This window comes from Cricetulus griseus, chromosome 2 (assembly GCF_003668045.3).
Source record: "Cricetulus griseus strain 17A/GY chromosome 2, alternate assembly CriGri-PICRH-1.0, whole genome shotgun sequence".
Taxonomy (NCBI): domain Eukaryota; kingdom Metazoa; phylum Chordata; class Mammalia; order Rodentia; family Cricetidae; genus Cricetulus; species Cricetulus griseus.
In genome coordinates this window covers 199358583-199385882 of record NC_048595.1, presented here as the reverse complement: position 1 = coordinate 199385882, position 27300 = coordinate 199358583, and the positions used below count along the sequence as shown (strand labels likewise).

Sequence of the window (27300 nt, the reverse complement as noted above, 5' to 3'; positions counted from 1 at the left end):
TCCCCACATCATCTCTCCTCCACCTGCAAATCCACTAACAACTTGTGAGGTCATCATGGTCTGGGTTTGTTCTATAGTCTTTAAACTTTGTTTTTACATAGTAGAACTATTTCCCCACAATGAAGTCCTACCTGGAGAGTCAACATAAATAAAAGGAAACTCTGAAGCATTTGTTTACCCATTTATTCAGTCATTTATCCACTCAACAAGTATCTCTAGTGTCATCTGTGCCAGTCATCTGGCTGGACAAGCTGGAGCTCCTGTCTGCTTGGTTTTCATAGCCTCTCTCAGTGACCTGGAACCCAGAAACTCTGTGAACCAGCTGGGAAATTCCAGGTCTCCTATGATCACCCTGATCTGGTGTAAGGCAACAAGAGACCCAGACCTCACCTTTGAAATGCTTAACTCTTCTGGTCTCATGCTGCTTATCTGTAAGATGGACTAACACTGCATTCCAAGTGTGTGCAACTGTCACCAGCCCTCAGTGGGAACACAGCTGGCCCTGAAGAGGACAAGTGAGGCAGACACTATCTTCTGCCTTCACTGTCCAGGAGAGCACCTCATGCTATCCTAAACTAGCTGTGGCTGCTTGGAAATTTCCAGGAACAAAAAGCCTTGGGAACATATTAGCTATTTCTTCACTCTTCCCACCCCTGGTAGATTGGCTGCTGTCAGTAGGGATTTCATAGTCCCAGTTCACATACCATCCTCTGGAGCCTCAATTCCCAGACCCAAACCTGCTAATAGAGAAAGACTTCCCCCACTGGGGTGCCACATAAGATGACTTCTGCATCTGAAGGGCCTCAAAAGGAAAAGGGGACTGGCATTGGGCAGATGCAAGCTCCTTTTAACCCATGCTTGTAAGCAGGCAGACATATGGGCCTGAATACTTTCTATCTGCAAGTCTTCATCTCAGGGACTTTACCTTTTCTATTCCTTAGTTGGCAATCTAGTGCCATGGTTGATGGCATGGGCTTTGGTGTTTGGCCAACCTGAGCACAAATCCTGGCTCTGCCTCTATTCCCTGCTCACTCCTGGGAAGGACGCCTTTTCCAAGCTTCATATCTGTGAAATGGGTATAATAATACCACCAGCCTAGCACTGTGGGAAAAATCAAATGAAAGCCTAGTGCCTGGCTCATATAAATACTCTATTTACAGTCTTGCTTTACTTGGTCCTGATTTTCCAGCTGAGAAGCATATTGTTGGATCACATAGTGGAGTGGGGTCAAGGACACACATGTCCATCATCTGTGTGCCTGTCACCGTGAACCGTGTGACCCACTCCTGCCATGACCCAACAGTGGTTTCATGCCAGGAATTAGATGACCAATAGACCTCACTCTGGTTCTCTGGCAAACAGGAGAACGAGCTGTAGTTTTTTTCTTTATTAGTAGGTCAGAGAGCATTGCCTGGCTGCTCTACCTCCAGTCTCCAGTGAGCACCCCTTGCTTATGATCCTACACTGTGGCATCTGCTCCTCCTGAGGCCAACTCTTTACACTCTGTGTTTTACCACAAACTCCTTGGTGAGAAACAAGCTGTCCCTGTCCTCCATAAAGCTCAGCCACAGGATCTGTTACAAGGTCTGCTCTAGCCAATTGCCTGTTAGTTCTCCTCTGTGGGATAGAGCATCAGTCACCCTAAAGTTAGAGGAATTCACTCTAGCCAGTGAATTCCACAATTTTAGAAACCAGCTCGCTCTCTGAGATCCTCAAGGCCTGAGTTACTCTAACATCCAGGGGACATTGGATCCAAGGCATCGGAACCAACCATGTTCATAGATTCCTGCCATGGCCAAGTCGGCCCTCTTCCGCCTTCTTTCTACCCAGCTGTGCTTCCGAGCTGGAGGCCCCACTGGTGGCCAGGTCTAGACTGAGGGTCCTGCCGCACACTGAGAGCCGCCGCAAAGCCGCGGATGCAGCCTCCACTGGCACCGTGTGCTGCTCCAACAGCATCTCCAGCAGCGAGCTCATCTCTGAGACGAACGTGCTGGCCAGGCGCGTGCCTGTTGGGCTTAGCTCCGGTCCTGGTCCGGCTGTTTTGCCGAATGTCTGGAAGGTTCTCGGTTCCTCTGAAGCTGCAGCGTCAGGGGAAGACAAGTTGTCTCGGTAATTTGAGGTGAGGGGCAATGACAGTCTCGCCATCCAGGCTGGATCAGGGGGACTCAGCTTGTCCAGGGCCAGACCTGCAGAGGAAGGAGGGACACCGTGAGTTCCAGATGCAGGGAAGGGCAGGGAAGCCAGGTGGGGTGGGGCTGTAAGCAGGACAACAGCAGCGGACAAAGAAGGAAAAGGAAATGGTGGGGGACACACTACGGTGAGAACCGGACAGGAAGGAAGAGGCCTTAGCCGGCAAGCTCCCTGGAAAGCTGCTGACCAACGCAGCCGGAAGAACCTGGTTTGGAGGAGGCAAGAGGATAGATAGGATTACCCTGGCATGGAGGAGCAAGCACATCAGGTATCCCAACACTTGGGAAATTGAGGCAAGAGAGTCACAGTAAATTTGAGGCCAGCCTCACCTATACTTTAAGTTCCAGACCACCCAGAGACCCTATCTCAAAAACAAACAAAACAAAACAAACAACCAAAGGCTGGAGAGATGGCTCAGAGGTTAAGAGCACTGATTGTTCTTCCAGGGGTCCTGAGTTCAATTCCCAGCAACCATCTATAAGATCTGGTGCCCTCTTCTGGCCTGTAGGGATACATGCAGACGGAACACTGTATATACATAATAAATAAATCTTCAAAAAAGAGAGAAAATAACCACTTACAAGAAATTGCATAATTATCTCATTTCACCTACTCAGGCATTTGAGGTCAAAAGTCTTATCTCCATTTTAAAGAGGAGGAAATTTACCCTCAAAGAAGTCTTGTTTTCCAGTCATCAAAGTCTGATGACTTTGAAGGCACTGGTACTCCCCAACCCCTCCCACTCTCTAGGAAGCATGGCCTTCTTGCCCCTGGGTGCTCCTCAGATCCGCCTCTGGAATTCCCAGGGCTGTCACTGCCTGGCCCCTATCTCATCTCCCCTCACATTGTTACTTATCCTGGCCTCGTGTCCAGCTGCCTGAGGATGCCCTGAGGAAGGAATGGGGCAGCGGTAGTGAGAGCCTGGTGTTGGTGGCTTAAAAAAAAAAAAAAAAAAAAAAAGTCCCCCAGATTCTCATGCCACCGTCACACTTCTTTTCTCATTTCTCCATCAGAAAATCCGGTCTCAAAATAATACTTTAGGAACTGGATGTGGTGGCACATGCCTGTGCTCCCAGCACTCAGGAGGCTGAAGCAAGAGGATTGCTGGGAGTTCCAGGATAGAATAGGTTACACAGAGCACTAGGCCAGCTAGAACTACATAAAACTCTTTCTCAAATAGCAACAAACATGGATTCCAGCCCCAAAAGCAAAGACAAAGCGGGGGGGGGGGAGGAAATCCAGTTTCTTGCGTCGTCGTCTTTTTTTTTTTTTTTTAGTTTTATTTATTTATTTATTATGTATACAATGTTCTGTCTGTATGTATCCCTACAAGCCAGAAGAGGGCACCAGTTCTCATTACAGATGCTTGTCAGCCATCATGTGGTTTCTGGGAATTGATCTCAGGACCTCTGGAAGAGCAGCTAGTTCTTAACCACTGAGCCACCTCTCTGGCCCCCTGGTTTCTTGCTTATGAAACACACACACACACACACACACACACACACACACACACACACACACACACACGAGAGAGAGAGAGAGAGAGAGAGAGAGAGAGAGAGAGAGAGAGAGAGAGAGAATGTTATTGTTAATAGGCATTCAATGCTTGTTTCAGGTTAGTCGTTTTAAATCTGTGCAAGAAGAAGATGCTGGAAGAAAATAGGTAAAATATTCACTGGAATTCTCTGGGCAATGATTTGTTGGTTTGCCTATATTTCCTACATTACCAGAATGCTACTTTTGCAACTTGAAAAGGTCATTCCAACATGCAGCTAATCATTTATTTGGATCTGTGAATGATCCCCTGGTTCTCAACTGTACAGGATGGGGTGTCTGGCCCCCTGCCTGGGATTTGGTGATTGTCCATTGTATGATTAATGAACATGACTGAGCCTTGACATTGGCAGACTGTAAACATTAGTTCCCTGAGACTCTGAGACATAAGACTTGGGATTCTTAGTAATACAGACTCCAGCCTTTCCTTATTCATGGTCCAGAGGAGAATGAGAAATTATGGAGCATGTAAGAACAGCTGCAAAGTGATGATGAGTTCACTGTGAAACCTTCATTACGAATTCAGAGAGCTCAGTGAATTCAGTGAGTTCATGTTCATAAAATACACCCTCCCCATGTGTGTAGGCAACCAGAAGTCAGTATCAGATGTCTCATTCCATTTCTCTTTTTCTTTTTTGAGATGAGTTCTCATGTTGTAGCCCTGGTTGGCTTGGAACTCCTTATGTAGACCAAATTAGTCTCAAATTCACAGATACCCACCTGCCTCTGCCTTCTGAGTACTGGGATCAAAGGGTGCTCCACTCACTATGCCTGACTTCCAACTTATTTTTTGAGACAGATTCTCTCACTGAACCAGGAGCTCACAATTCAGCGAGGCTATCTAGTCAACAAGTCCCCAGGGACCTCCCCACCCCCAGTCTCTGCCTCCCCAGCACTGAGATTACAGATGTGCACTGTCATGCCTGGCTTTTACATGGGTCTTTGGGGATCCAAATTTAGATCCTCAAACTTTTGTGGTAAACATTTCCCCCACTGAATCATCATTATCACTTCTTCAGTTTTTGTTTTGTTTTGTTTTGTTTTGTTTAATCTGGTCTCTAAATCCTAATCTCTCAGTAGCCCTGGGGCATCTAGTTCTTAGATAGCAAATCTTTCCCTCCCCTTTTTCAGTCTTCCCAACTCACATTGCCCAGTGCCTTCTGGGCTGTGAAGAAGCAGGGCAGGTCAAGAATTGAGCCCTCAGGTTCTAGCCACAGCTGGCCAATGAGAGAATGCAAAAATGTAGCCACCAACCATATGTGGGTACTGAGCCCTTAAAGTGTAGCTCATATGACTAAGGACTCAACATTTCATTTTATTTAACTTCATTTAAACTTAAATGGCCATATGTGGTGGCCGGTGGCTACCATATTGGACAGCACAGCTCTAAAATTTAGAACCATATTGCCTATATTAATAGCCATTAGTTGCATGGCTCTTGGAAAATTATTAAACACTCTTGACCCATAGCTTTATTTTTTTCCCCAGAGAAACTTACAATAGGTGACTTGCACTTAAAAAGCACTTTGTTGATGCTAGTTATGGTTTTTAGCCCCAGAAGTGGCAAAAGCTGCCATGCCTTGCAGCCAGATGGAACCTGTGAGGAATAAATTAACTCCAGAAACAGAGAATGGGATGGTCAGGGGTAGGGTGTGTCACCTAAAGGAGGTGGAGACCAGTTCCCAAAGAAGGTGTGTGGCTGGCAGAGTCTTGCATTAAAAATTGTATTATGTTTATAGTTAAAACTATTTGCTTTGCTTTCCTTTCCTTCTTCTTCTTCCTCCTCTTATTTGTTTATTTTTATGGTGTCTTATGTAGTTCAGAATAGTCCCAAATTCATCAAGGATGACCTTGAGTTTCTGACCCTCCAGCCTCCAGCTCGAATGCACTGGGATTACAGGATGAAACCAACAGGCCGGGTTAATGCAGTACTTGGGAATAAACCCAGGATCAGGCAAGCACTCTACCAACTGAGTTACATCCCAACCCAAAACTATTTTTTTTTTTTTTTTTTTTTTAGAAAAAACAAAGAATCGCCGGGCGGTGGTGACGCACACCTTTAATCCCAGCACTCGGGAGGCAGAGGCAGGCGGATCTCTGTGAGTTCGGGACCAGCCTGGTCTACAAGAGTTAGTTCCAGGGCAGCCTCCAAAGCCACAGAGAAACCCTGTCTCAAAAAATCTAAAAAAAAGAAAAAAAAAAAAAAAGAAAAGAAAAAGAAAAACAAAGAATCTCTTTATCTTCAATTAGCACATTAAGGAGTTGTCTCTTTTCTGGAGTGAAAGGTTATTTAAATATGCCAAAAGCAACGGTGCAGTTGAGTTTATACTGCTCAGGTTTGGGCTCCCAGCCAAGATTGAGGAGACTCTGGGCAGGCCAGCTTACTTCTGGAGCCTGTGTTCACCTGTACATTGCATTTGGTATTGTCTACCCCAGAGGACTGGCTATAGTCTTTCCTGGTGCTTGGCACACAGACCAAAAGTAACTGTTTACTCAGCACTGACCCTAAGTCAAGCCTTGTGCTGTGTTATTCTCTCTTTTTTAAAAAGATTTATTTATTTATTCTATTTAATGTATTTGAGTGTTTTGCCTCCCTGTATGTCTGTGTAGCATGTGTGTACCTAGTGCCTGTAAAGTTCAGAAAAGGATGTTGGATCCCCTGACACTGGAGTTACAGACAGTTGTGAGCTGCCATGTGGGTGCTGGGAACTGAACCCAGGTCCTCTAGAAGAGCTGCCAGTGCTCTTAACCACTGAGTCATCTTTCTAGCCTCGTTTGTTATTCTTAACAATGACTTCTAAAAAGTAGAACTTGGGGTCTACTTTTTATAGCAGCTTATCACTGTCTATAATTCCAGTTCCAGGGAATCCAACACCCTCCCACAGACAAAAGTGCAGACAAAACACCAATGCACATAAAATAAAAATAAATAAATAAAAATTTAAAAGGTAAAACCCAGTAATTAAACAAGAGAAAGCTGGGCATGGTGGCTCATGACTATAATCCAGCCTTTGCGAAGTTGAGACAGGAGGATTTCAAGGTCAGCCTGGGCTACATATTGATAGTGTCATAAGCAAGCAAACCACCACCACAGCCACATAACTAAATAAACAGATAACCACTTTCTGACACTGCAGGACAAATAAAATGCTGGTCACACTCCTCCCCAGACCACAACCCTTTCCACAGTAGATTGGACAACTCTGGAGCTGGGTGCATGGGCGGATGATGGCCGTCGAAACAGCACAGGGCATCCCTACCTGTATGAGGGTCCAGCAGGCTGGATAGCTCTTCTTCTAGAAGTCGCTTCACAGAAAGGTCCTCCTCAGGGCCTAAGGGACCTTCTTCCAGGTCAGGTTCTGTTTGGCCACCGAGCCTCATATCTGGGCCATCTGCGTCTGGGCTGGTAGCCCTGTGGAGAAGCCAAGGGGGTTTCAGATGAGGAATTCCCACATAACTGTTTGTTCATAGCATCTGTGTTATTTGTCATCTATACAGGGAACTAGTGCATAGCCTGGCTTACAGTCAGGGTGAACTGGGTCTTACATTCTCACCTTCCTGCTGGCTGTTCCCTCTCCTATAAAATGGGAGTAACAAATAGTAACTCTCATGGGGTTTGGTAAATGAGACTTCGGGGGTAAAATGTTTAGCATAGTGCCCTGCAACAATCTAAACAGTAAGGCACACAGAAGAGAAACAAAGCCATTGGTAGTCTTGCTCACTATTGTCCCCCTCACACCCTCAATGAATATGGCACAGGGTGACATTTAGTAAACGTCTTCAGTCAACTTGGTCATCTACACAGAACCAGCCAGGCAGCACTTTTCCTCCTTTCTTATTCCTTGTTCTCTTATCTAGTGCTCAGAACATGGCCTGGCACACACTGGGCACTTGACTGACCCATGGAATGAGTGACTCTGGCTTCCTTCCTACTAAAGCCACATCTCAGAGCAAAGGGATAGATCTGTGGGGGTTGTATCCAAATGGAGCATCCTTAAACTACTTATATCTACACCTGCACCCAGCTTCCGAGTTTAGCCGGGGACCCCTAGGTCTCACTGATCCTCAAGGCCTCCAATAGTCACTCCGGACCAAGCCCATCCTTATAGATGAAAAGCATCCCTGAGGGGCTTGAAGGCCCAAGATTCTTATTTGATTTTTGTTGTCCTCATTCCCCACTGTGACTATTTCTGCTGTTATTAAGAGGTCAGCCAGGAGGTGGCAAGCTGGGGGTAATGGTGACAACTACCCTAAATCAGGCCTCCTGCTGTGCAAGCCTCTCACTCATTGGAACCATTTGAGAAGAGTCATTCCCATTCCACCACACAGAAGATTTTTGCAGCTTGCCTAAGGCCCTCATGGACTAGGCAATTAAGCAAGAATTCAAATCCAGACCCATGACTCTGGAATGTGAACACTGTTAGGGTTCAGGAAAGCATGTCAAAATGTGAAGGCTTTTAAAGCTGGCCCTCTGACCTCCTATCCCAGAGCTCCCACCCCCAGGCAAATAGATAGCAATCTAGAATTCCTTTCCCAAAGTAGGTCGCAGAAGCTAGAACTTTTCCCAAAGCCAACCATAAAACCTAAAACACACTTGACTTTCCCCTTTACTTTCTGTGTAAGACTGGCAAAAAAGAAATTCTTGCTGGGCGGCGGTGGCGCACTCAGGAGGCAGAGGCAGGTGGATCTCTGTGAATTTGACGCCAGCCTGATCTACAAGAGCGAGTGCCAGGACAGCCTCCAAAGCCACAGAGAAACCCTGACTCAAAACAAACAAACAAACAAACAAAAAAACTAAAAAACAAACAAAAAAAAAATCTCTGACTTGCCTAGCTTGATTGCAGATTGTAAGTCCCTCATTCCAGAAAAGCTCCTAGCTCATACCTGGAAGCAGGGAATGCTCAGTAGAGCAGCAGAGAAGCCATACAGAAAAGCCTTGCTGGAACTCCCTCCTTGGTCTAAGTTTCAATTTGCCCATACCCTTTTAGCCAAATATATTTTCACAGATATCCCTGAAATACTGCACCCAATCTTAAAGATGGGTCTGTGGATCTTCAATCTAAAGGCTTCCTCTGTATCACATAAAACAATGGTTTAAGAAATTGTTATGGGGCCTGTGAGATAGATGCCTCAGATAGATGCTAAGGGCACTTGCCACCAAACCCACATGCCCAGAGTTCAATCCCTGAAACCAGTGTGATGGAAAAGAGAGGACATCCACATGCTGTCCTCTGTCACACACACACACACACACACACACACACACACACACCTCCCCCAACTCATATGCAAAACAAATAAATGTAAAATAATTACTATGGCTTTTCTCCTGTTTGCTGGTCTGTTGGCAATTTCTTCCCACAGACTCAAATGTTGAGCCTACAGAAAGAAAATCTGTTTCTCCATGCATATCGAAGAATAGGATTTGATATCTTAAATTCCAGGATTGCCTTCAGGGGCACGCCCTCATATCTACACCCTTATATAGTATGCTTGTAGGCCAATAGAAAGAAAGGTAAAAGTTACAGATTTCAAACCAGTCGAGTATTCAGGGGTTGTAGTCACAGCTAAGAGATGAAGCAATTTCCTTAGCGACACTTCGACCTGTAAATATCATAAATATAGAGGCCCCAGGATGGAGCCTCCAGAGAGGGGGATGGGTGCTGTCTGCTGCATGTACCCCTGGGCTGGGCTCACAGGGTGCTTCTCCTTCCACACTCACCAAGGCTGTAGTGACCTAGTAGCCTGGAGGAGACAGTGCTGTGGGTGCTACATGCTGCTTACCTGCTGCCGCCGGGCTTGGCCAAGTATTTATTTCCTCGGTGGTTTGGTTTGGGCTGGAATTGGCCCTGATGCAGCAAGGACAGCAGCTGGGAGATTTGCTACAAGACAGGAAAAATCTGTTGACTCCACACAATTCCGACCCAGCACGCTTCCTCGCCGGATGTTTCCCTCAATGCTGGTGCTTTCTTTTTATAGTTTTTCCTCTGGCTTTAGATGCTTCTGCGATCAGATGGGGGATGGGGGAATGGACCTGTGTGACTGAGACAGGGACCTGGGGGAGGGTGCTTCCTGGTTTTGTCATGTCACTGCAGGCCCTGGGCAGCTAAAGGAGACAGTATGGGGACCCTCGGACCCATCCGCACAAGCTCATTCCCTGGAGTGACTGGTGGACTTGAAGGGTTGGAGTGAAAAAGGCATTTTCAGACCATGAGGTTGTTACTTTAATAAGGATTAACTTCAAGAGTTATTTTCCCCTTTGAGCTATAGTCAAGCATTCTAGCTTGGGGGTTATGCAAGACTGCATGGTACAGGGCAGAAATGGTGTCATTTAACCAATTCACTTATTCACCTGTTAATCAACAGACATGATTTAAAAAGTATTTCTTTGTGCCAGGCATAGTGTTTTTGTGGGACTTATAAAAATGAGAAGGGGACCTCCATTGTATTCGGAAGTTCATGATTTACAAGGAAGGCAGGGAAGAGGGTGACAGAGACGAGTGTGGGAAGGGGTGAGGTCCGTAGGAGCAGCAGTCTCAAACCTATTTTGGAGCAGGCAGTAAGCAAGGAGGTCTGCTGAAGACAATTACCATTGACTTACTTGTCTTTTGAGATAGGATCTTACTATGCTGTGCAGGCTACCCTTGAACTCTTGTCTTAGTCTCCCGAGGGGCTGGAACTATAGGCATGTGTCACCAAACCTGGCTTTCAGGCAATTCAACAAATGTTTTTTTAATTCTGTCTGTGTGCCAGGAACTCCTGCTGAGACCCAAGGCTCTACAGGAATTCCGCCAGAAACGGGATGGTCTGGACATTAAGTGAGGACAGCTACTGTTAAGCGGTTCTCAAATACTAGAAACACACTGGTGTTTCAGAAAGATGGGAGAAGTGGGGATTGTCTAGATGTCATCTCTACACCCCCAGGTCCTGGAGGAAGAGGAAACAGACCTAGTCTTGGCAGACCCAGTTCTCCTTCATGGTTACTAGCTTGTGAACTTTCAGGCAGAATTTGAGACCTACGGAGACCTCAGCTTCATCTGAAGGGGTTCCCATTCTCCACTTCGAATTTTCTGTGCTAATTAGAAATGTTGACACTAAGACTCAGGGATCAGATGCTACCTCTAAAAATGTGCTTCTTGGTGGCCAGGCCAGGACAAGGATTGCATTGTGGCTTGAGAAAATCAGGGCCCCATAGCCTGCCTCAGGTAGATTCTGCCTCCCCACCAGGCCCAGAAGACCTTAAAAGAGAAGTGCCTTTTACCTTTTACCCAAATGACACTAGCTAAATACAACCTGAAGCCCAGTGCTGCATTCTGGCATTCAGAGTCTCTTTACAGTTGTAACCCAAACTCAGGAGTTGGATTCAGGTTCACATCCTAAACCTGTTCCCTCCCTACCTCCCTTCTTCACGGCCCTAGAAAATTGCTTATGGATTCTGAGCCTTAGTTTCCTCAACAATAGGGAAATAATAATGAGACTGAGATCACGTGGTTGATAGAGCTCCAGGTAGCACTTAGTAATTACCTGGTAACAACTAATCTCATTTGTGCTACACAGTAGCTGCAGGAAGGTGATACCATCCCATGCAGATATGGAACCCGAGGCTCACAGTCCTCAAAGCAACAAAGCCTGGAACTTGAACTCAGGTCTGACTATCAACTGTCAAAGAGACCTGGGTATTGGGCAACTTACTCTTGACCTCCAATTGATTCCAAATGGGTGCCTTTCTTCCCATCACTTCAGTACATCATGCAGAGTGTCTGCTCTCTACTGTCATGTCCAGTGGCATGGCGTAAGAGTTCATCCTAAAAGCAGCTGGTGGATGAGTGAGTGAATGAATGAAGGAGTTGGCTGTAGTTCCCCCTGGGTTTTCAGGGAGCCCCAGGGTGAGATTCCTAAGAGAATAGCTAAACCACCTCCAAGTGGCTTCCTGGGAAGGGGATTGGGAAGGAAGCTGTTCCCTGCTCTATGAGACGCCTGAGCTACCTGTCTGACCCAACAAAAATATGTATCTGATGCTCAGCTTTGCCCAGTGAAAGCTCTCTGGATGTCAGAGAAGCAGGGATGTGTTAAGGACCATCCCTGAAAAGTCCTCCCCTTTGTGTTCAGTAAATCCCCAGGCATGAAGCAGATGACCACCCGTCATCGCATCAGTCCTCCCTTCCAGGGCAGTAGAGACCATGTGGTTTTGACTTCGTAATTTTCATTTTGTAGGTGAAGAGAATGAGACTCCAAGGTTAAAGGTCATTCCCTACACTCTCCAGTTCTAAGTTGCTGCATTTGAACTGGGATTTGCCTCACTAGATAGTTGTTTCCACTGTTTCCCAACTGGGAAACTTTGGGGAGCGTCATCTAGGCCTGGCTTTTCCACAGGGAGGTTGCCTAGACAAGATGAGCAGGTCGAGCAGGGATGAAGTGGTGCCTTGTGGAGGTGATAGCAATCATTTGCTGAGCATACACTACAGGCCAGACAGACACTGCTGTCCAGCCACGGCTGCCATTGATCCATTCATTTTGTTTTGATGCCATCTTTCGGGGAGCATGCTGCTAAAGTGGGTACCTGCCACAGATAAGCTGAGGAACTTTTCTATGAGCTACAGGTGGGAAGAGGTAGAGCCAGGATTTGAACCCAGACAACCTTACTCCAAAGTTTGTATTCCTAATCACTACCTTTGCAGTGTGTCCACATGTGCCAGGCATGCATAAGTACTTTACAGGAGTTAACTGGTCTGATCCTCAGGACAACTCTGCAAGGCACACACTATTCCTAGTTCACTATCAGGGAAACTGAGGCTCAGACACATGTAGTTAGTCCGGGATCACACTGCTAAGATCTGTTGAACCCAGCTACAGTGCCCTTAACTTCTGCATCACAATGTGCTGGGTGAGTCTAAGGGTAAATATGAAAAATAAGGGTGTCTAATGCTCTTAGTAGTGTTTTGAGGGTGACCAGAAAAAGAGCTGCCCATGCCAGAGGTACCTGGACAGGAGGAGAATCTCCAGCAAGCTCCTCCACGGGGTTCCGTTCCGCAAAAGCAGCCACAGATAGCCGGACCAGGCTCCTCAGAATCTGGTGAGGACCGGACTCTCCCTTAGGAGACACTTTGCCATTGAGATTGCGCTGCCGTCTCAGGGTTGCAGAGGAGGTTGGTGGGCTCTGTGAGGTCGCCTCACTGCCCTGGTCTCCAGCCAGCCTTGCTATGGGGCTGCCAGGCACCTTCAGAGGCCTTAAATGTGGCTGGCCTAGGGCAGGAGGGGACTCAGGAAGGCTTAGGTTCTCTCGGGAGGCATTTCTCTGCCTGGGATGATTGAAAAGAAAGTTGAAGGTGCCCTGCAGTACCTCCTGGCTCTCTGCCAGTGCTCCCTGGTTGCCTTGGTTACGCAGGGTCCTGTATAGGGTTGGTGTGAGGTGGAAGGGGGCCTGCAGGCAGGAGTCCCAGCCTGCCTCCATCAATGCCTCCTTGCTGGTATCCTTGTGGGACGACCTAACTTCATCAGCCTCGCCCTCCTGGGCTCTGAGCATAGGCACCAGGTGTATATCTGCCTTCTGAATGTGTTTCTGGGGCCTCTTGGGCTGGTGGCGGTATGTGGACTCAGCTTCGCGACAGTTGTAGTTCCTGTTATCCTTTTTCTCGGTGCGGCAGATGGACACAAACAGAGCCAAGATCAATCCAAAGATGGCCAGCAGTACAGCCAGGCAGATCATTGCCAGCACTGGTGTGCTCAGGACCCCAGGCTCACGAGCAGAGTCCCTTAGGTGGTCCACACTGGTGACAAACACGACCCTCAACAGAACTTGAGTCTGCAAGGAGGGGCTGCCCTGATCTCCTACTACTATCCCCAGGTCCCACTGACTCCCAATGAGGCTGCTGGCATTGGTGACATTAATAAATAGCTGCCCCAGTGAGGGGCTGAGGACAAAGAGATGAGCATCATTCCCACTTTGAATGCTGTAGAGGAGCTCCCCATTGGCCCCTGAGTCTGCATCTCTGGCCACAATTGTCACCAAAAGGAAAGACCAGGGGCTGTGGATAGCCATTGGTGTTGTACCAGTAACTGCTGGATGCAAGCCACTGGGATTCTCGATGGGCAACAGAAGGTGGCCTGTGGAGGCATTTACAAGCACTGAAAGGGTGGCTTTGCCTTCACTAAGCACAGGCTGGATCACTTCTGGGGCATTATCATTGGCATCCAAGAGGCTAACCCACACAGACATGCTGGATGTAAGCTGGGGTTGCCCTCTGTCCTCTGCTATCACCTGGAACTCAAAGCCTGACATCTGTTCATAGTCCAGTGACTTCTGAGCTGTGACTTCTCCCGTTTCAGAATCAATAGCTACTAGGTGAGAAACAGCAGAGTCCTTGATATGGTATGACACTTTTCCATTAATGCCCAAGTCAGCATCATGAGCTTTGATAGTGATAAGATGAAGAGAGGGTGGGTTGTTTTCCCAAGTGGAGACCTCATACCGGCTCTTCTCAAACACAGGGGCATTATCATTGACATCACCAACCTGAATTCGTAGCTCCTTCTCTGCTGATAAGGGCTGGGGTCCTTGGTCTTGGGCGAACACAGTGAGAGTGTATACGGACCACTGCTCTCTGTCCAGTGTAGCATTGGTGAGCAGCATATATGTGTTGCCATTAGTCCTTTTTAGCCTGAAGTGGCCCAGCTCTTGGTTCAGCCAACAGTGGACCAGACCATTGTTTCCTGAGTCCAAGTCATTTGCACTGACTAGAGCAATGAAACTGTCCCTGGGAAGATCTTCTGACACCAGTGACGTCTGGGAGGCCCATGTCACGTGGATGCTTGGGGCATTGTCATTGACATCTAGAACTTTAATGAGAACTTTGCAATGGCCTGGGATAGAATTGGGACCCAGATCCCTTGCCTGGACATCCACCTCATAGGCAGGATTCTTTTCATAGTCTAGGGTTTGGCGCAGAATGATCTGGCCTGTCTTGGCATCTACACCAAAGGTGTTCATCACCTCTGGAGACACATGCTTACCAAAGAAGAACTCTACCTCCCCATTGGGTCCTTGGTCTGGGTCTGTAGCAGTTAGGTTTATGAGAAGAGTGCCAGGGGCAGTGTCTTCTGGGATTTCTAGTGCTAGGGAACTCTCAGCAAACACTGGACTATTATCATTGGAATCCAGGACATTGACCTTGACCACACTAGTGCCTGACTTAGGGGGATTCCCATTGTCATAGGCAGTCAGCACCAGATCAAAAAGCGAGTGGACTTCCCTGTCCAACTCCTTCACTACCACAAGTTCTGCATGTTTGGTCTCATCAGGCCCCTCAATAACATCCAGGGCAAAGTGTTCACTGGGAGACAGGGAGTAGGAATACAAGCTGTTAGGACCAGTGTCTTGGTCAAGAGCTCTGTCCAAGGGGATTCGTGTGTACAGAGAGGCACTCTCAGAGATTTCCAGCTCCTGCTCACCCTTGGGAAACTGAGGCTGGTGGTCATTGATGTCCAGTACCTGAATCTCCACATGAATCAGAGCCGAAGCCCCTGTGGCAAGCACATCAAAGGACACCAAGCAGGGATCTTGCTGCCGGCATAGCTGCTCCCGATCCAGCCGGCTGGAAGTGCGGAGCAGGCCATCCTCAGAGTTCATCTGAATAGGGAGTGCCTGAGGCAGCTGCAGGATCTGGAAGGCATCTCCTGCCTTCCCACGCCTCTCCTCCACTCCCTGTTCTTGGGACAGTTTCCCTATCACTGTGCCGGATGGCACTTCCTCTGTCACTTGGAATTTCACCATGAGAGTGGCCACCTCCTGACAATCCCCTGAAAGGAACAAGTAGCTTCCTGGCCCCAAGAGTCCTAGCAGGAATGGCAGAAGTAGCATCATGCTTACCGCAGGGAGAACTGGACTCAACCTGCTGGAGCTAGCTCTTCAAAGGCGGGACACGTCCCCCAGTGGATCCTGAATGACTCGATCAGCCTGGATCTCCTGCTTCAGACCTGCTGGTACAACTTTGTCCCATAATTAGAAGATGCTGGAAGCAGCAGGATTCGCAAGTAAGGCCATCTTTGTGAAAAGTGATTGGAGAGGTCCCCAAACCGATGAATTGCTAGAAGAGATTCCTGCTCCACAGCAGCACCAGCTGGTCCACTTAGCAGTGATGGGCAGGAACCGGTCTGAGAGAGACTTGACCTAGTAAAGCGGGATGTAAGGATCTGACTTGCAAACAGTAACTAGGCTGGGGAAACAGAGAAGCAGCTTTTTCCTATGGAAACCCCACCTACAGGAAAAGGGAGGGCTGTGAGTTTCAATGGCAATTAGAGAAAGAGCATTTCCTGTGAGGCTGAGAGGCCTGTCGCTGAAGAGGATGAGGCCAGGGCTCCTGGGACGGGCTGGATAGAAAGGTGCTGTCTACACAGCAAGGCAGCCAATGAGGGACAGGGAGCCACTGTGTAGCCAAGTGAGCAAAGAACTTGACCTATACTGAAGTCCCTCTAGGGCACATCAGGCTCCCCATCTCTCTCTCTCTCTCTCTCTCTCTCTCTCTCTCTCTCTCTCTCTCTCTCTCTCTGCCTTCTTCCTCTATTCTTCTACCTTCTGCCCCTGTCTTTTTCTTATACTTGTTGGACTCTCTGCCTCAACTTTGCCCCCATGTTTGTCTCTCTGAGAAGCAGCTATTATTAGTAGAAAAGTCACAGGAGCTAAAATGGCACAGGCTCAAATGCTGACTTTGCAGCTTATCAGCTGGGTCTTCTGGGATGAATGACTTAACCTGCCCGGGCCTCTATTCCTTCATCTTCAAAGTGGGGTGTGGAGGACAATTATTGTCCTCCATGCTGGAAATTGTGAGGACTGGATGAAATAAAGTGTAAAATCCCTAGGACCAGGGTCCCAAATCAAACAATAACGTTGTTGACAGAGCTCATTCCAGCTGTGGTTGGTGCTCTTACATTGGCCATGGGATAGTTTTGACTCACATTGACCCCTGAGGGTGTCAGTGGTTCTACCAGAAGCTGTAATGAAGGAAAGACCCGTCTGATCTGACTGCAAGGCTCCCCTCCCCCTCCCCTTCCTGAGATCCTTGGGATCCATTGTTCTCTGCATCTGGTCCAACTTGAGTCCCTGTCTGGGGAACCCCCGCCTCCCTTCCTCTGTCTCAAGCTTTTCATGTTTCCTTCTCCCACACCTTCCTCTCCCTTTCATCCGTCTTTCCCTCCCTTCCTCCAATTCTTCTCACCCCACTTTTGTTTGTGAGAGACCTGTGAAGGCAGCAGCTGCCTTGCCTCCACTCCCACCCCTGGACTGAAGGTGAGCCCTCCCTCCCACTCACCTCCTCACTTAGGTGAGATGCAGAGAGGCAGAGGAGTGGTCAGGCTGCTGGCCTCGTGGCTTCTGTTTTCCTCCTTCTGTTGCTTCCAATATTCTTCTAGCCTTATGCCCCAGCCTTATGTAGGTTTATTCTGGGGTCTGTAAAGCATTTGAAATGGTGGAAATTAAGGTCAACTTCCCAAAGATTGGTGTCTACTGCTGAGTCCTTGGGGCCAGAGATGCCCCATTTGGACACAGTGACACTACTCAGGACTTGTTGGCTTGGAAATCCATGCCAGTCAGGCTTGGGGTGGCTGAATGCTAGCCACGTGCACTCCTTCCCCTTCCCTCTGCCCTTTCTTTCCTTCCATCCTGCATTTCATTCATGGAGTTTGCCCAACCACCTCAGCGATGACAAGGGTCCTGAGTCCATAGGGCCATCTCCTATGGCCCAGCTTTGGGGACTGTCAGACCCTTTCAGATTTAGAGCACAAATGACTGAGTCTCTGAGCCTGAGCTTCTGTCTCTGAAAGTGTGATTCCCATCTATCTGTCTACAAGTTTATAGTGAGGACGAAAAGAGGGATTCACATGGAGGCCTGAGTGTGGGGCCTGGCAGGAACCTTTCAGTAGGTAGGGACTACCATTTTCTCTTCTTTGTCTGGACTCTCTTAGCTCTGGGTGGGCAAGATGCAGCCTATACTACAAGGGGAGCCATGTGGTCCCCCTCAGAGCACAGGAACACAGTGGATGCTCATTGTCCTCTGGTGCAGCCTACATGATAACCTCACTGTTTGGCCCTTATTCATCCTACTACTGCACCAGGCAGCAAAGAGACCTTGACCCCAAAGGGCTTACGGTCAATGCAAAAGTAGGGGAAATGAAAAAGTGAACCCAGTGCAGTCACTATGGACTGTAGCCTGAGAGTTAGTGGCAGTGCCTCAGGACACGTGCTGATGGACAGGAGTAGTTCACTAGGGCAACAGGAAGAGCAGAAAAAGGCAAAGCAGGCCACAGATGAAGGCTGGGCAGAGACTCCAATGTGGACAAGCTGGTTCCTTCTGCTGCACCTGGAGGGTCTGTGTGGTAGAGATGAAGGAAGGCAGGACAAGGGTCACTGGATGATGAAAGACCTGGGCCCCCACAGGAAGGACCTAAAACTTTTTCTGGAGGCCAAAGGAGCTAGCTCAAAGCAGGATGATGAGCTCAGAATGACTTGCTAGCTTCTGTCCTGAGTGGTTTACCCATGTCTTCTCATCCCCCTCCCCTGCCCCCACCGCACGACCAAATCATCAGGCTAAAGAAGCTAAACACAGGAAAGCTGTCCAAGATCCTACAGATTTGCCTTCCAGACAGCCTCTTCATCTGCACCCGGGAAGGTAGCAGAGAAGGGAGGCCAGTTGAGTCTGCGGGAGTGCTGGGAATGTTTCCAGAATGCCATCTGGTGGCCAAAGGCAGAGAGCAAAGCACAGAGGCACCAAGGGGACAGCCACCAAGGTGGGAGGGTTTATAGAGCTGTGCTGCACAGATGTCTGTAAACAGAAAAGACCACAAATAATAACACATCCCAATGCCGCGGTTCTTTACCTTCCTAATGCTGTGACCCTTTAGTACAGTTCCTCATGTTGTGGTGATACCCAACCTTAAAATTATTTCACTGCTACTTCACCGCTGTAATTTTGCTACTGTTATGAATCATAATGTAAATATCTGATATGCAACCCCAAAGGTCACATACCCACAGGTTGAGAGCTGTTGTCTTAATAGATGACCTAACCTGGGTGTGGTACTACATTCATGTAAAGTCAGTATTGATCAGAAGTTCAAGGTTATTCTTGGCTATAAAGCAAGTTGAAGGTCAGCCTGGGCTGCATGTGGTCCTATCTCAAAATAGCAACAACATCAAAAGATAATCAGGGCTCATAAAGAAAGAATGGAGTTCATGCTTTTACACATGTTATTTATATTCTTGAGAAGAAATTGCTGTGGAAACTTAGCAATGCTACATACAATTACATATAATAGAATACATGTCCTTATGCGTGCATATATGTGTTATGACCATGAATACAAAAAAATGAGCTCACATCACAAAACTTTGAATTTGCATTTCACACGTATTTTGTTGTTATTGCTTTGTTTTGGGTTTTGGGTTTTGGGATCTTTGAGACAAGGTTTCGTATAGCTTGAGATGATCTTGAACTCCTGGTGAAGCAAAGGATGATCTTAAATTCCCTATTCTCCTGCTTTCCCCTCCTGAGTATTGAGATTACAAGTGCATGCTACCACTCACAGCTTACTAGGTGCGATTTTTTTTTTTAATCATTGCTATGTGCTTGTTTAATTGGCACTGGTGACACGCTGTTGATCCACCCCTTGAAAGTCCCATAAGTTTATGAAGCAAGACGTCAGACTGTTCACAGGTGTTGCCTCTGGAAAGGAGGCCTCCATTTTGTCCTCTCTCCTTCCTTCTTCTGGGGAAAGCTGACCTTTAACAGCAGTCTGTCAAAGGGTGAGCAGAGCTGTCACTGGAGTTTGTTTAGAAAGATTTCATTGCCTTGAATTTTGAAAGAAGTTAGGAACGAGCAGGGGAAGTATTTGAAATAGGTTTGAATCAAATGAACATGGCCTCCCTCAGGTCTTAGAGATTTGAAGACAACAGTAGATTGGGGCTGCTGCTTGCCATCTTTGCTCACCCGAGCCTTGAGGTGACTCCTTGGGCACATCGAGGAACTGAGGGGTAATATGAGAAGGATGAGAACCAGCAAATTGTTCAAAACAATTGGAACCTCCAGGGCTCACACTAGTAAGATGCAGCACGGTCTCTAGGGGCATTGACAGGCCGGCTAGATAAAGGCTAAGCCCACCCACTCAGTATAGCTCTCCTGATTTGGCCTTCAGGATTGGCTCTCCTGAGAGTGCCCTCTAAGATAGCTCCAAGGAGGCCTAGAAGTGTTGTCCTCAGGATCATTCTACTCACAGAGGTGGTTGCACCACCAAGGTCACCCTCCTTTTAGAGCCAGCCATTGCGGAAGTGAGAGCCAGGAGTCTTAACTGGGGGACTCAACTAGTTATTTTGGGTCACTTGCTCTTGGCATGGCTCTTTAGGCTTTGCCAAGATTTGACAGGTGACAAATGTCAAATCTCACACCATGGAATCTCTTTCTAGAAAAAGTACAGAAAGACAAATGGACTTTGCAAGGAGAAACTTGCCAAGATATAGGACTTTTCAAGAAATGAAAAGTGTTCTGTCTTAGAAAAGAGTCCTCAAAGGGGCCACACATGGGAATGACTGGAAAGCTTGTGAAATGCTAGAGGCAGACTAAGAGAATTCGTATTTCTCCTTTCCCAGTCTGCCAAGGATGATTCTTCAATCTTTAATTATCACTCCTTCTAGAAGGCCTCTAGAATCAGATTGGTTGAATCCCTTTTCAGGCAAGACCACATTGATCTATGCAATAAGATGGAAAAAATAACCATGAAAATTGAAGAAGTTAAGAGTGTCACTGGAGAAAACAGGCTTTAAAGGGAGTGGAAGGTGAGGACATTTGAAGAAGTTGTGGCGAACTATGCACCTCCTTCATGATTTTCAGGAAAAATGCAAAAATAGATTGATTGTGTTTTCAATCTCTCACCAATCTCCAGAGGGGAAGGCACTAATTTACTTGTTCTTTTCTTTTTTCTTTTTGGATTTTTGAGACAAGGTCTCTCTGTGTAAACTGGCTGTCTTGGAACTCTGTAGACCAGGCTGGTCCCGAACTCAGAGATTCGCCTACTTCTGCCTCCTGAGTGCTGGGATTAAAAGCGTGGGACAACACTGACTGGCTTAATTTACTTGTTTGAATTCTGTTGTGTGTATGTATGTGTGTTGTTGTTATTGTTGTTTGAGGAAGGATCTCAGTAGCTCAGACTGGCCTTGAACTCCTGATCTTCCTGCCTTATCTGTCAAGTCTTAGGGTTACAGATATGTGTCTCCTGGCTTGTAGACTTTGATTCCAATCTCTGCAGGTGTTCCTAACATACACCCCATTGGGAACTCTGAGTAGTTTTTCAGAAGCACCAGCAGCCTTATAAAGCCAAATCCTACAACCGACTCTATAGCTTCATCAGAAAGTGAGGATGCTCCCTTACCCAGCATCCTCCAGGTCACCTTCTTTCCCAATACCTGTGTTTCTCTGCTTACCTGACCTCTAGAGTCACCTGGTTCTGCCTCCACATTCTGCACAGTTTTCTGTTTCTTAGACCCCACCTTTGGCTTTCCTTCCTTACAGCTCCCAGGTGTAGCATGTCCCCAGCTATCGACCTCAACCCTCTCCTGAGCATTATTGGCTCAGAAACAGATCTCCAGATTTGGCATATAAAAATACAGGATGCCCAGTTAGACCTGAATTTCAGATAAACAGTGAATACATTTTTGCTCTAAGTATTTTTACCCAACAGCCCTGCCCAGAAATAATATTCACTTCAGCACAAGTTTCTTCCCGTCCCCCAACACCCCACAATTTTGGTCTACACAGTGAATTTGAAAATGTATCAGTAAACACAAAAACCAAACACAGTGGCTGGGAGCATCATCTGTCCATGAATATTCAGAAGCTGACTCTGTTGATTGGCCTTGTTATGCACTCAGCATTTCTGGGTCAGTCTGGGATCGAACTGTTCTCACACTGCAAGAGCGAGCCCAGAGGAAGCCTGGATCACACTCAGTCATTAAATCATTCAGTTCCCCAATCATTCATTTATTTGGTGGCATTCAGCATGTTCTTCTCTGTTTACAAGGTCAATTTTTAGGGGGCAAGGGAAATAGCTCAAGTTGACCCACATTCTCCCTCCCTCTGAACCTTGGGTTTGGATTTTTTTTTTTCTCCGTAGAGAATTTAATCAGCCTAATCCTCTCCTTGCTCCAGAAAGGCTCTTGCAGGAAGGAAAATGAGCCTTCCCGTCGTTACATAAATTCTCACGGGGCTTCCCTTTACAAGTTTCTGACAGCTAGGAGTTGAGCCCGGAGCTCTGAGAGAAACTGCCACACACTGATTTATGATGGCAGCCGCTGCTAAACCTCGGCCTCTTTCCTCCTCACAGAACCATGTTACCTTGGGGTTACAAAACTCTTTTCACTCTTATTCGGGGGAATAATTTTAAAATGCCAGGTTGCCAGTATAAACACGATCATTCTGTGCCTATTATCGTAATCAAATTCTACCTTGCATCAGAAGTACAGGAAATACTCCATGCTATCAGACACCCAAAGTCTCTGCAGGGATCTGTCTTTATATCATCCTGGGATGACCCATGGAGTTGTTTGGACTGCACTGATCCAGGAAGCTGGTCACACCAGCTATCTAGTTTTCCTTATAGACACAATTGAGCACTTTATTTGTGAAAAGTGTTGAGGTGCTCTGAGCATGGCACTGGGGGAAATGATGCAGGCTCAGTGTTCCTACTGTTCAGGTTCATAGCTTGGCTCTCTGTCATTCACCCTGTCAGAGACAATGGCAAACCAATAACCTTCTTCACGATCAATTCCTCAGCTTTAAAACAGGGCTGGAAGGGCAGGAGTGGTGTCTCAGTGTTTAGGAGCACTACAGCTCTTGTAGAGGACCTGAGATTGTCTCCCAGCATCCATCTTGGGTGTCTTACAATTGCCTGAAGTTGCAGTTCTAGGGGGATCTGGTGCCTCTGGCCTTAGTGAATACCTGTGCTTATGTGTACATATGCACACACACACACACACACACACACACACACACGCACGCACGCACGCACGCACGCACGCACGCACGCACGCACATACACACGTACACATAATTAAAATTTAAAAATAGGGATGGTAACAACTAGGATGTCGATGATAATCACAACAATGGCTGTGTGTTGGATTGCTGTATGTTAAGCTCAGTCAGTACACACGACTTCCAGCAGAACCTAGTGCATGGTTAGGATTCTGTTAATTATTCATAACAGGGTTATTTGCATACCTCTACCTACCATTTGCTTGTTTTATTTTGTTTTTAAGACGAAACCTACATTAAAAAAATAACAATCAGGTTTTCAGATTCCCTTAAGATCTACCCGGTAAACACAATACACAGTGACAAGGGACCACCAAGAGTCAATGATAAGGGCTACGGGTGTCTTAGTTTACATCCTATTACTGTGGGAAAACACAACTCCTTCACTCTTGTGTCCTTTGTGCCTCTAAAGCCACTAGCACATAGATGACACTTGCCAAGGCCATCTGCCAGATTGGATGGATCTTACCCCCTTGAATCACATGGGCAGAGCTTATATTCAGCTGTGTTTTAGGAGCAGAAAAGAACTTAGGTTCTTTTGCAAGCTGGAAGCTTAGCTGTGTGGTCTCTCCCTGAGGTAACCATCCATTTATTCCAATGCAGAGCTGAGGCCTCTCCTAATCCCTTTACCTCTTTCAGCACAAGCCTTGGCTGTAATATTCAGTCTCCAGGTGTTCTCTTTCTCTTCAAACTGTACGTTTTATATTTCTCTCTGCCCTGTGTCCTCTTTTCTTATTGTAGACCTGTAGAACAGTCATTAATAATATCCACACCACAGATTCAATATTATACTTTCTTGAACTTGCCTCCACCAAAGAAATTAGCCCATTACTATTTAACATAGCCTCAGGCAAGTTCTTAGGACAAGGGCAGAAGACAGCCACATTCTTTGTTAAAACATCACAGGAATGGCCTCTAGCCCAGCTGCTAACATTCCCCTCTGAAATCGCTTGAGCTTATCCTCTACAGCCCTTATTGCTCTCAGTGCTCTCTTCCAAGATCCCAGAACAGTCCACTGCATTCTGCTTACAGAATTCAACCACTTTTCTAGTCTTCCACATTCCTCCAAAAGAATAAGACAAAACAAAACAACTGTGATCAGGTTCTTCACAGCAGCAGCCCACTATCTGGTACTGACATCTATCTTTAGTTACTTTCTATTGCTGTGATAAAACACCAAGACCAAGACTACTTACATAAGAAAGTTTGTTTGGGCTTACAATTTCAGAAGAGTGAAAGTCCATCATGTCTGGGAGCATGGCAGCAAGTGGCAGGCACGGTGGAAGGAGCAGGAAGCTGTGAGCTTACATCTCGTGCTTTGTGTATGAGCCAGAGAGAACAAACTGAAAACAGGCAAGGCTCTTGCATCTTAAAGCCTGCCCCCAGTGACACACTTCCTACAGCAGGCCTCACCTCCTAAACTTCGCCGAACAGCGTCACCAACTGGCCACCAAGTGTTTAAATGCCTGAAACTATGGGGGGATATTTCTTATTTAAACCACCACAGTAGGATAGCACAGCAATAGAATGCTGGCCTTATATATGTAAGTCCCTGAGTTCAATGCCCAGACCTGGAAAAATTCAAAATGTAAGTCAATGGTACTTCTGTGCTGGGCAGGACTCAGCAGCATCCAGTTCTTCTGGGGCTGGGCAGAACTTTTCTTTCCATGCTGTTGCTGTCTAAGTGTAAAGGGCCTGGTTCAGGGATGCCCCTGGAATGATGGCCCCTGGAAAGAAGGCTGTGTACAGATGTGAGTTTCTGGATGCCTACTGGAAGGCAATGAGTGTGAGGCCTGATGGAAAGCCTGCTGACTTGTGACTTGTGTAGCAACTGTCCCACTGTGTGACTCATTCCTGCTCTCTGTTCATGGTCTGGGTCTACTCATCTGGTATAGCTCACACACTCCATTCTCTGACAGCCTTGACCCCTCATCTGCAGCCAGAGGATGGAGTTTGTTTGTTCCATTTTCAGAATTTTTACTGTTACCTATCATTATAAATATATATATATATATATATATATATATATTGATATTGTGAGATAGGGTCATATTCTGTAGCCTAGACAAATTGGAATTCACCTCAGTGTTGTAGGCCAGGCTAGCCTCAAACTCATAGCAAGCCTCTTGACTAAGCTTCCTAACATTGAGGTTATAGGCATGTGCCACCATGCCTGGCTTCATTGTATCATCAAGTTTAAAACTAATTTCTATTTTACAGCTTTGGACAAGAACTGTTTCTTCCTCTGCATTATTTACTGCAGCACATTCTAATTCTTTCACAGGCTACTGGAGTCAAATCACAAGGAATCTGTCCCCATCCTGGCTGCATCACATATAACAGTCCTGGAAAGATCACTTCATCCTACTAACACTATTTCTTCCTTTACAAAATAGGGAGACAAAATTGCCTAAGTCACGGGGTCCTGGGCTTTTAAATGAGGTAATGCATATAAAATGCTTAATAGAGTAGAGAGTTGGACACAAGGGAAAAGTTCAATCTGAAAAACTAACCAGGCAGCCGAAAACCAAATCGAGAAAAGCCTGCTATTTTCATGGAGCCTAATGACAAAATTTATTTAAAAACTCTATCCAATCTTTTTCTCAAAACTATACTCTAAATCTTTAATTTGTTTTTAACTTCCACCGAATTGTTGAGTCTGCTTTGAAACACTCTCTTCCTTCCTCACAGTGCTTGTATGAGGTCATGGCATGATGTCACAATCCATCCCCTGCTCCAACTTTGAGACTCTCTAGAGCTGATTCTTGAACCCCTTTGCTCTTTGTATCTGAGAGATCTTGAGGTATTTGGTCTCATTGGAGGTTCTCCTTCATCCCTTTGCATCTTTAAAGGGGTATGTATCTCATCTGGCATCTCTCCAGGAGATTTCACTCGAATAAGACCTTCGGAATCCTGCATGCTTGAGCTAGAGTCCCAGATCTGTAATTTACTTTTTTTGGGGGGGTGGATACAGAATGAGAACATAGGAACTTATTAGATCATTAGAAGCACATTAGCTTGATGGTTCCCAGGAGTAGAACAACATTTCTGTGTTCTGCTTAAATTTCAGAAACAATGCTACGTAAGTCCCCTCCTGTTTAACTGAGATATAATTTTCCTGTACTAAAAAGTATATATATATATATATATGTATATATATATGTTTGGCAGTATCTAATACATCCACTAAGTTGTGCCATGGTCACTGCTAGTTCTCTCTCCATTGTTCTCATTCTCAAAACATACCTGTAAATAGTTACATCCCAGACCCTCCGGCTAACCACTGACCTACTTGCTACCATTGCTTTTTATGGACTTTTCATATAAGGGGGCAAATATAAAATGTGGCCTTTTATATCTGACTTCTTTCACTTGGCTTAATGTTCTCCAGGTTCATGTTAGAGCATGCATCAGTGTATTATTTTTAATTGCTGAATAATATTCCATTGTTGAATATTCCACATTCTGTTTATTTATTGATGGAGTTTTGGATTTTCACTTCTTGGTTCTTGTATATATTGTTTATATGAACATTTGTGACCAAGTGTTGATGCAAATATAGTTGGTATTTTTCTTAGTTCTCCTAAGTACCTAGGAGTAGAATTGCTGAGTATTATTGTAACCCCATATTTAACTTTTCTGAGAACCTGCCAAACTTTCCTACAGTGCTTTTATCATCTTTCATTTCAATTGTCAGTGTGTGAAAGTTCCTGTTTATTTATCTATGTCCCCATCAATTCTTTTTATTTTCTATGGTCCCACTATGTTTGACTGTTTCCTCATCTAGCCCAAGTTGGCCTAGGACACTCAGTCTTCTTGTGCTGGTCTCCCCAGTGCTGGGATTAGCGATGTGTACTACCATACTCAGGCTCACAAGAGTTATATATTTTAGGAGATACATCTTTATTAGATGCATAATTCGAAAATATTTTCTGTATCATGGGCTGTTTTTTCACTTCCTTACTAGCATTCATTAAAGCACGGATGTTTCTAGTTTTTGGTAAATGCAATTTATCTGTCACACACACACACACACACAAACTATTGCCTTCTTTGAGTTCCTGAAGATTCCCCCCCTATATTTTCTTCCTAGAGATTTATAGTTTTGCCTCTCACATTTAAATCCTCAGTTCATTTTAGTTAATGTTTGCATTATGCTGTGATGTAGGAGGCGTGTAATTTTAAGTCTCAATAATCATGTGGCATTCAGTAACTTACTGTATCTGAGTCTCAACTTCCTTTGTGAAATGAGATTAGTAAACAGAACCCAAACCATAAGGTTTGGTAAAGAGCGGGAAAATATGCATATATAGTTTGAAGCATGTAACTACTCAACAAACACGGTAGTAACTATTATCATTTGCACAGGGAGTTAATGCATTCTTAGATAGGAAGATGGATGCAGCCATTCCCCTCAAGGACAGGTCTGGGATTGATAAGGGAATCTCTGCCTCTGGGTAGACCGTTACTTCAGGTTCAAGTC

General features: G+C 46.1%; 1 protein-coding gene across 1 annotated transcript; it reads right to left on the bottom strand.

Moving 5' to 3' along the window:
• Positions 1-180: 180 nt before the first annotated feature.
• On the bottom strand, positions 181-24175 carry Pcdh12 (protocadherin 12). Its single transcript, XM_027398030.2, has 6 exons — positions 24038-24175; positions 17049-17185; positions 12725-15910; positions 9529-9626; positions 7005-7156; positions 181-2186 (listed from the first exon to the last, which is right to left on the bottom strand). Exons 3-6 carry the CDS (start codon positions 15602-15604, stop codon positions 1777-1779), a joined length of 3540 nt encoding a protein of 1179 aa, XP_027253831.1. The 5' UTR covers positions 15605-15910; positions 17049-17185; positions 24038-24175; the 3' UTR covers positions 181-1776.
• Positions 24176-27300: the final 3125 nt, after the last annotated feature.

Bases quoted from the DNA above. Each gene is read 5' to 3' on its own strand.
- Pcdh12 (XM_027398030.2), bottom strand. From the start codon at position 15,604: ATGATGCTACTTCTGCCATTCCTGCTAGGACTCTTGGGGCCAGGAAGC. The intron at 9,627-12,724 runs GTACCTCTGGCA...CCTGTCTTGTAG, and splicing joins GAGATTCTCCTCCTGTCCAG to CAAATCTCCCAGCTGCTGTC. The intron at 7,157-9,528 runs GTAAGCAGCATG...GCTTCTCCACAG, and splicing joins GCCAAGCCCGGCGGCAGCAG to GGCTACCAGCCCAGACGCAG.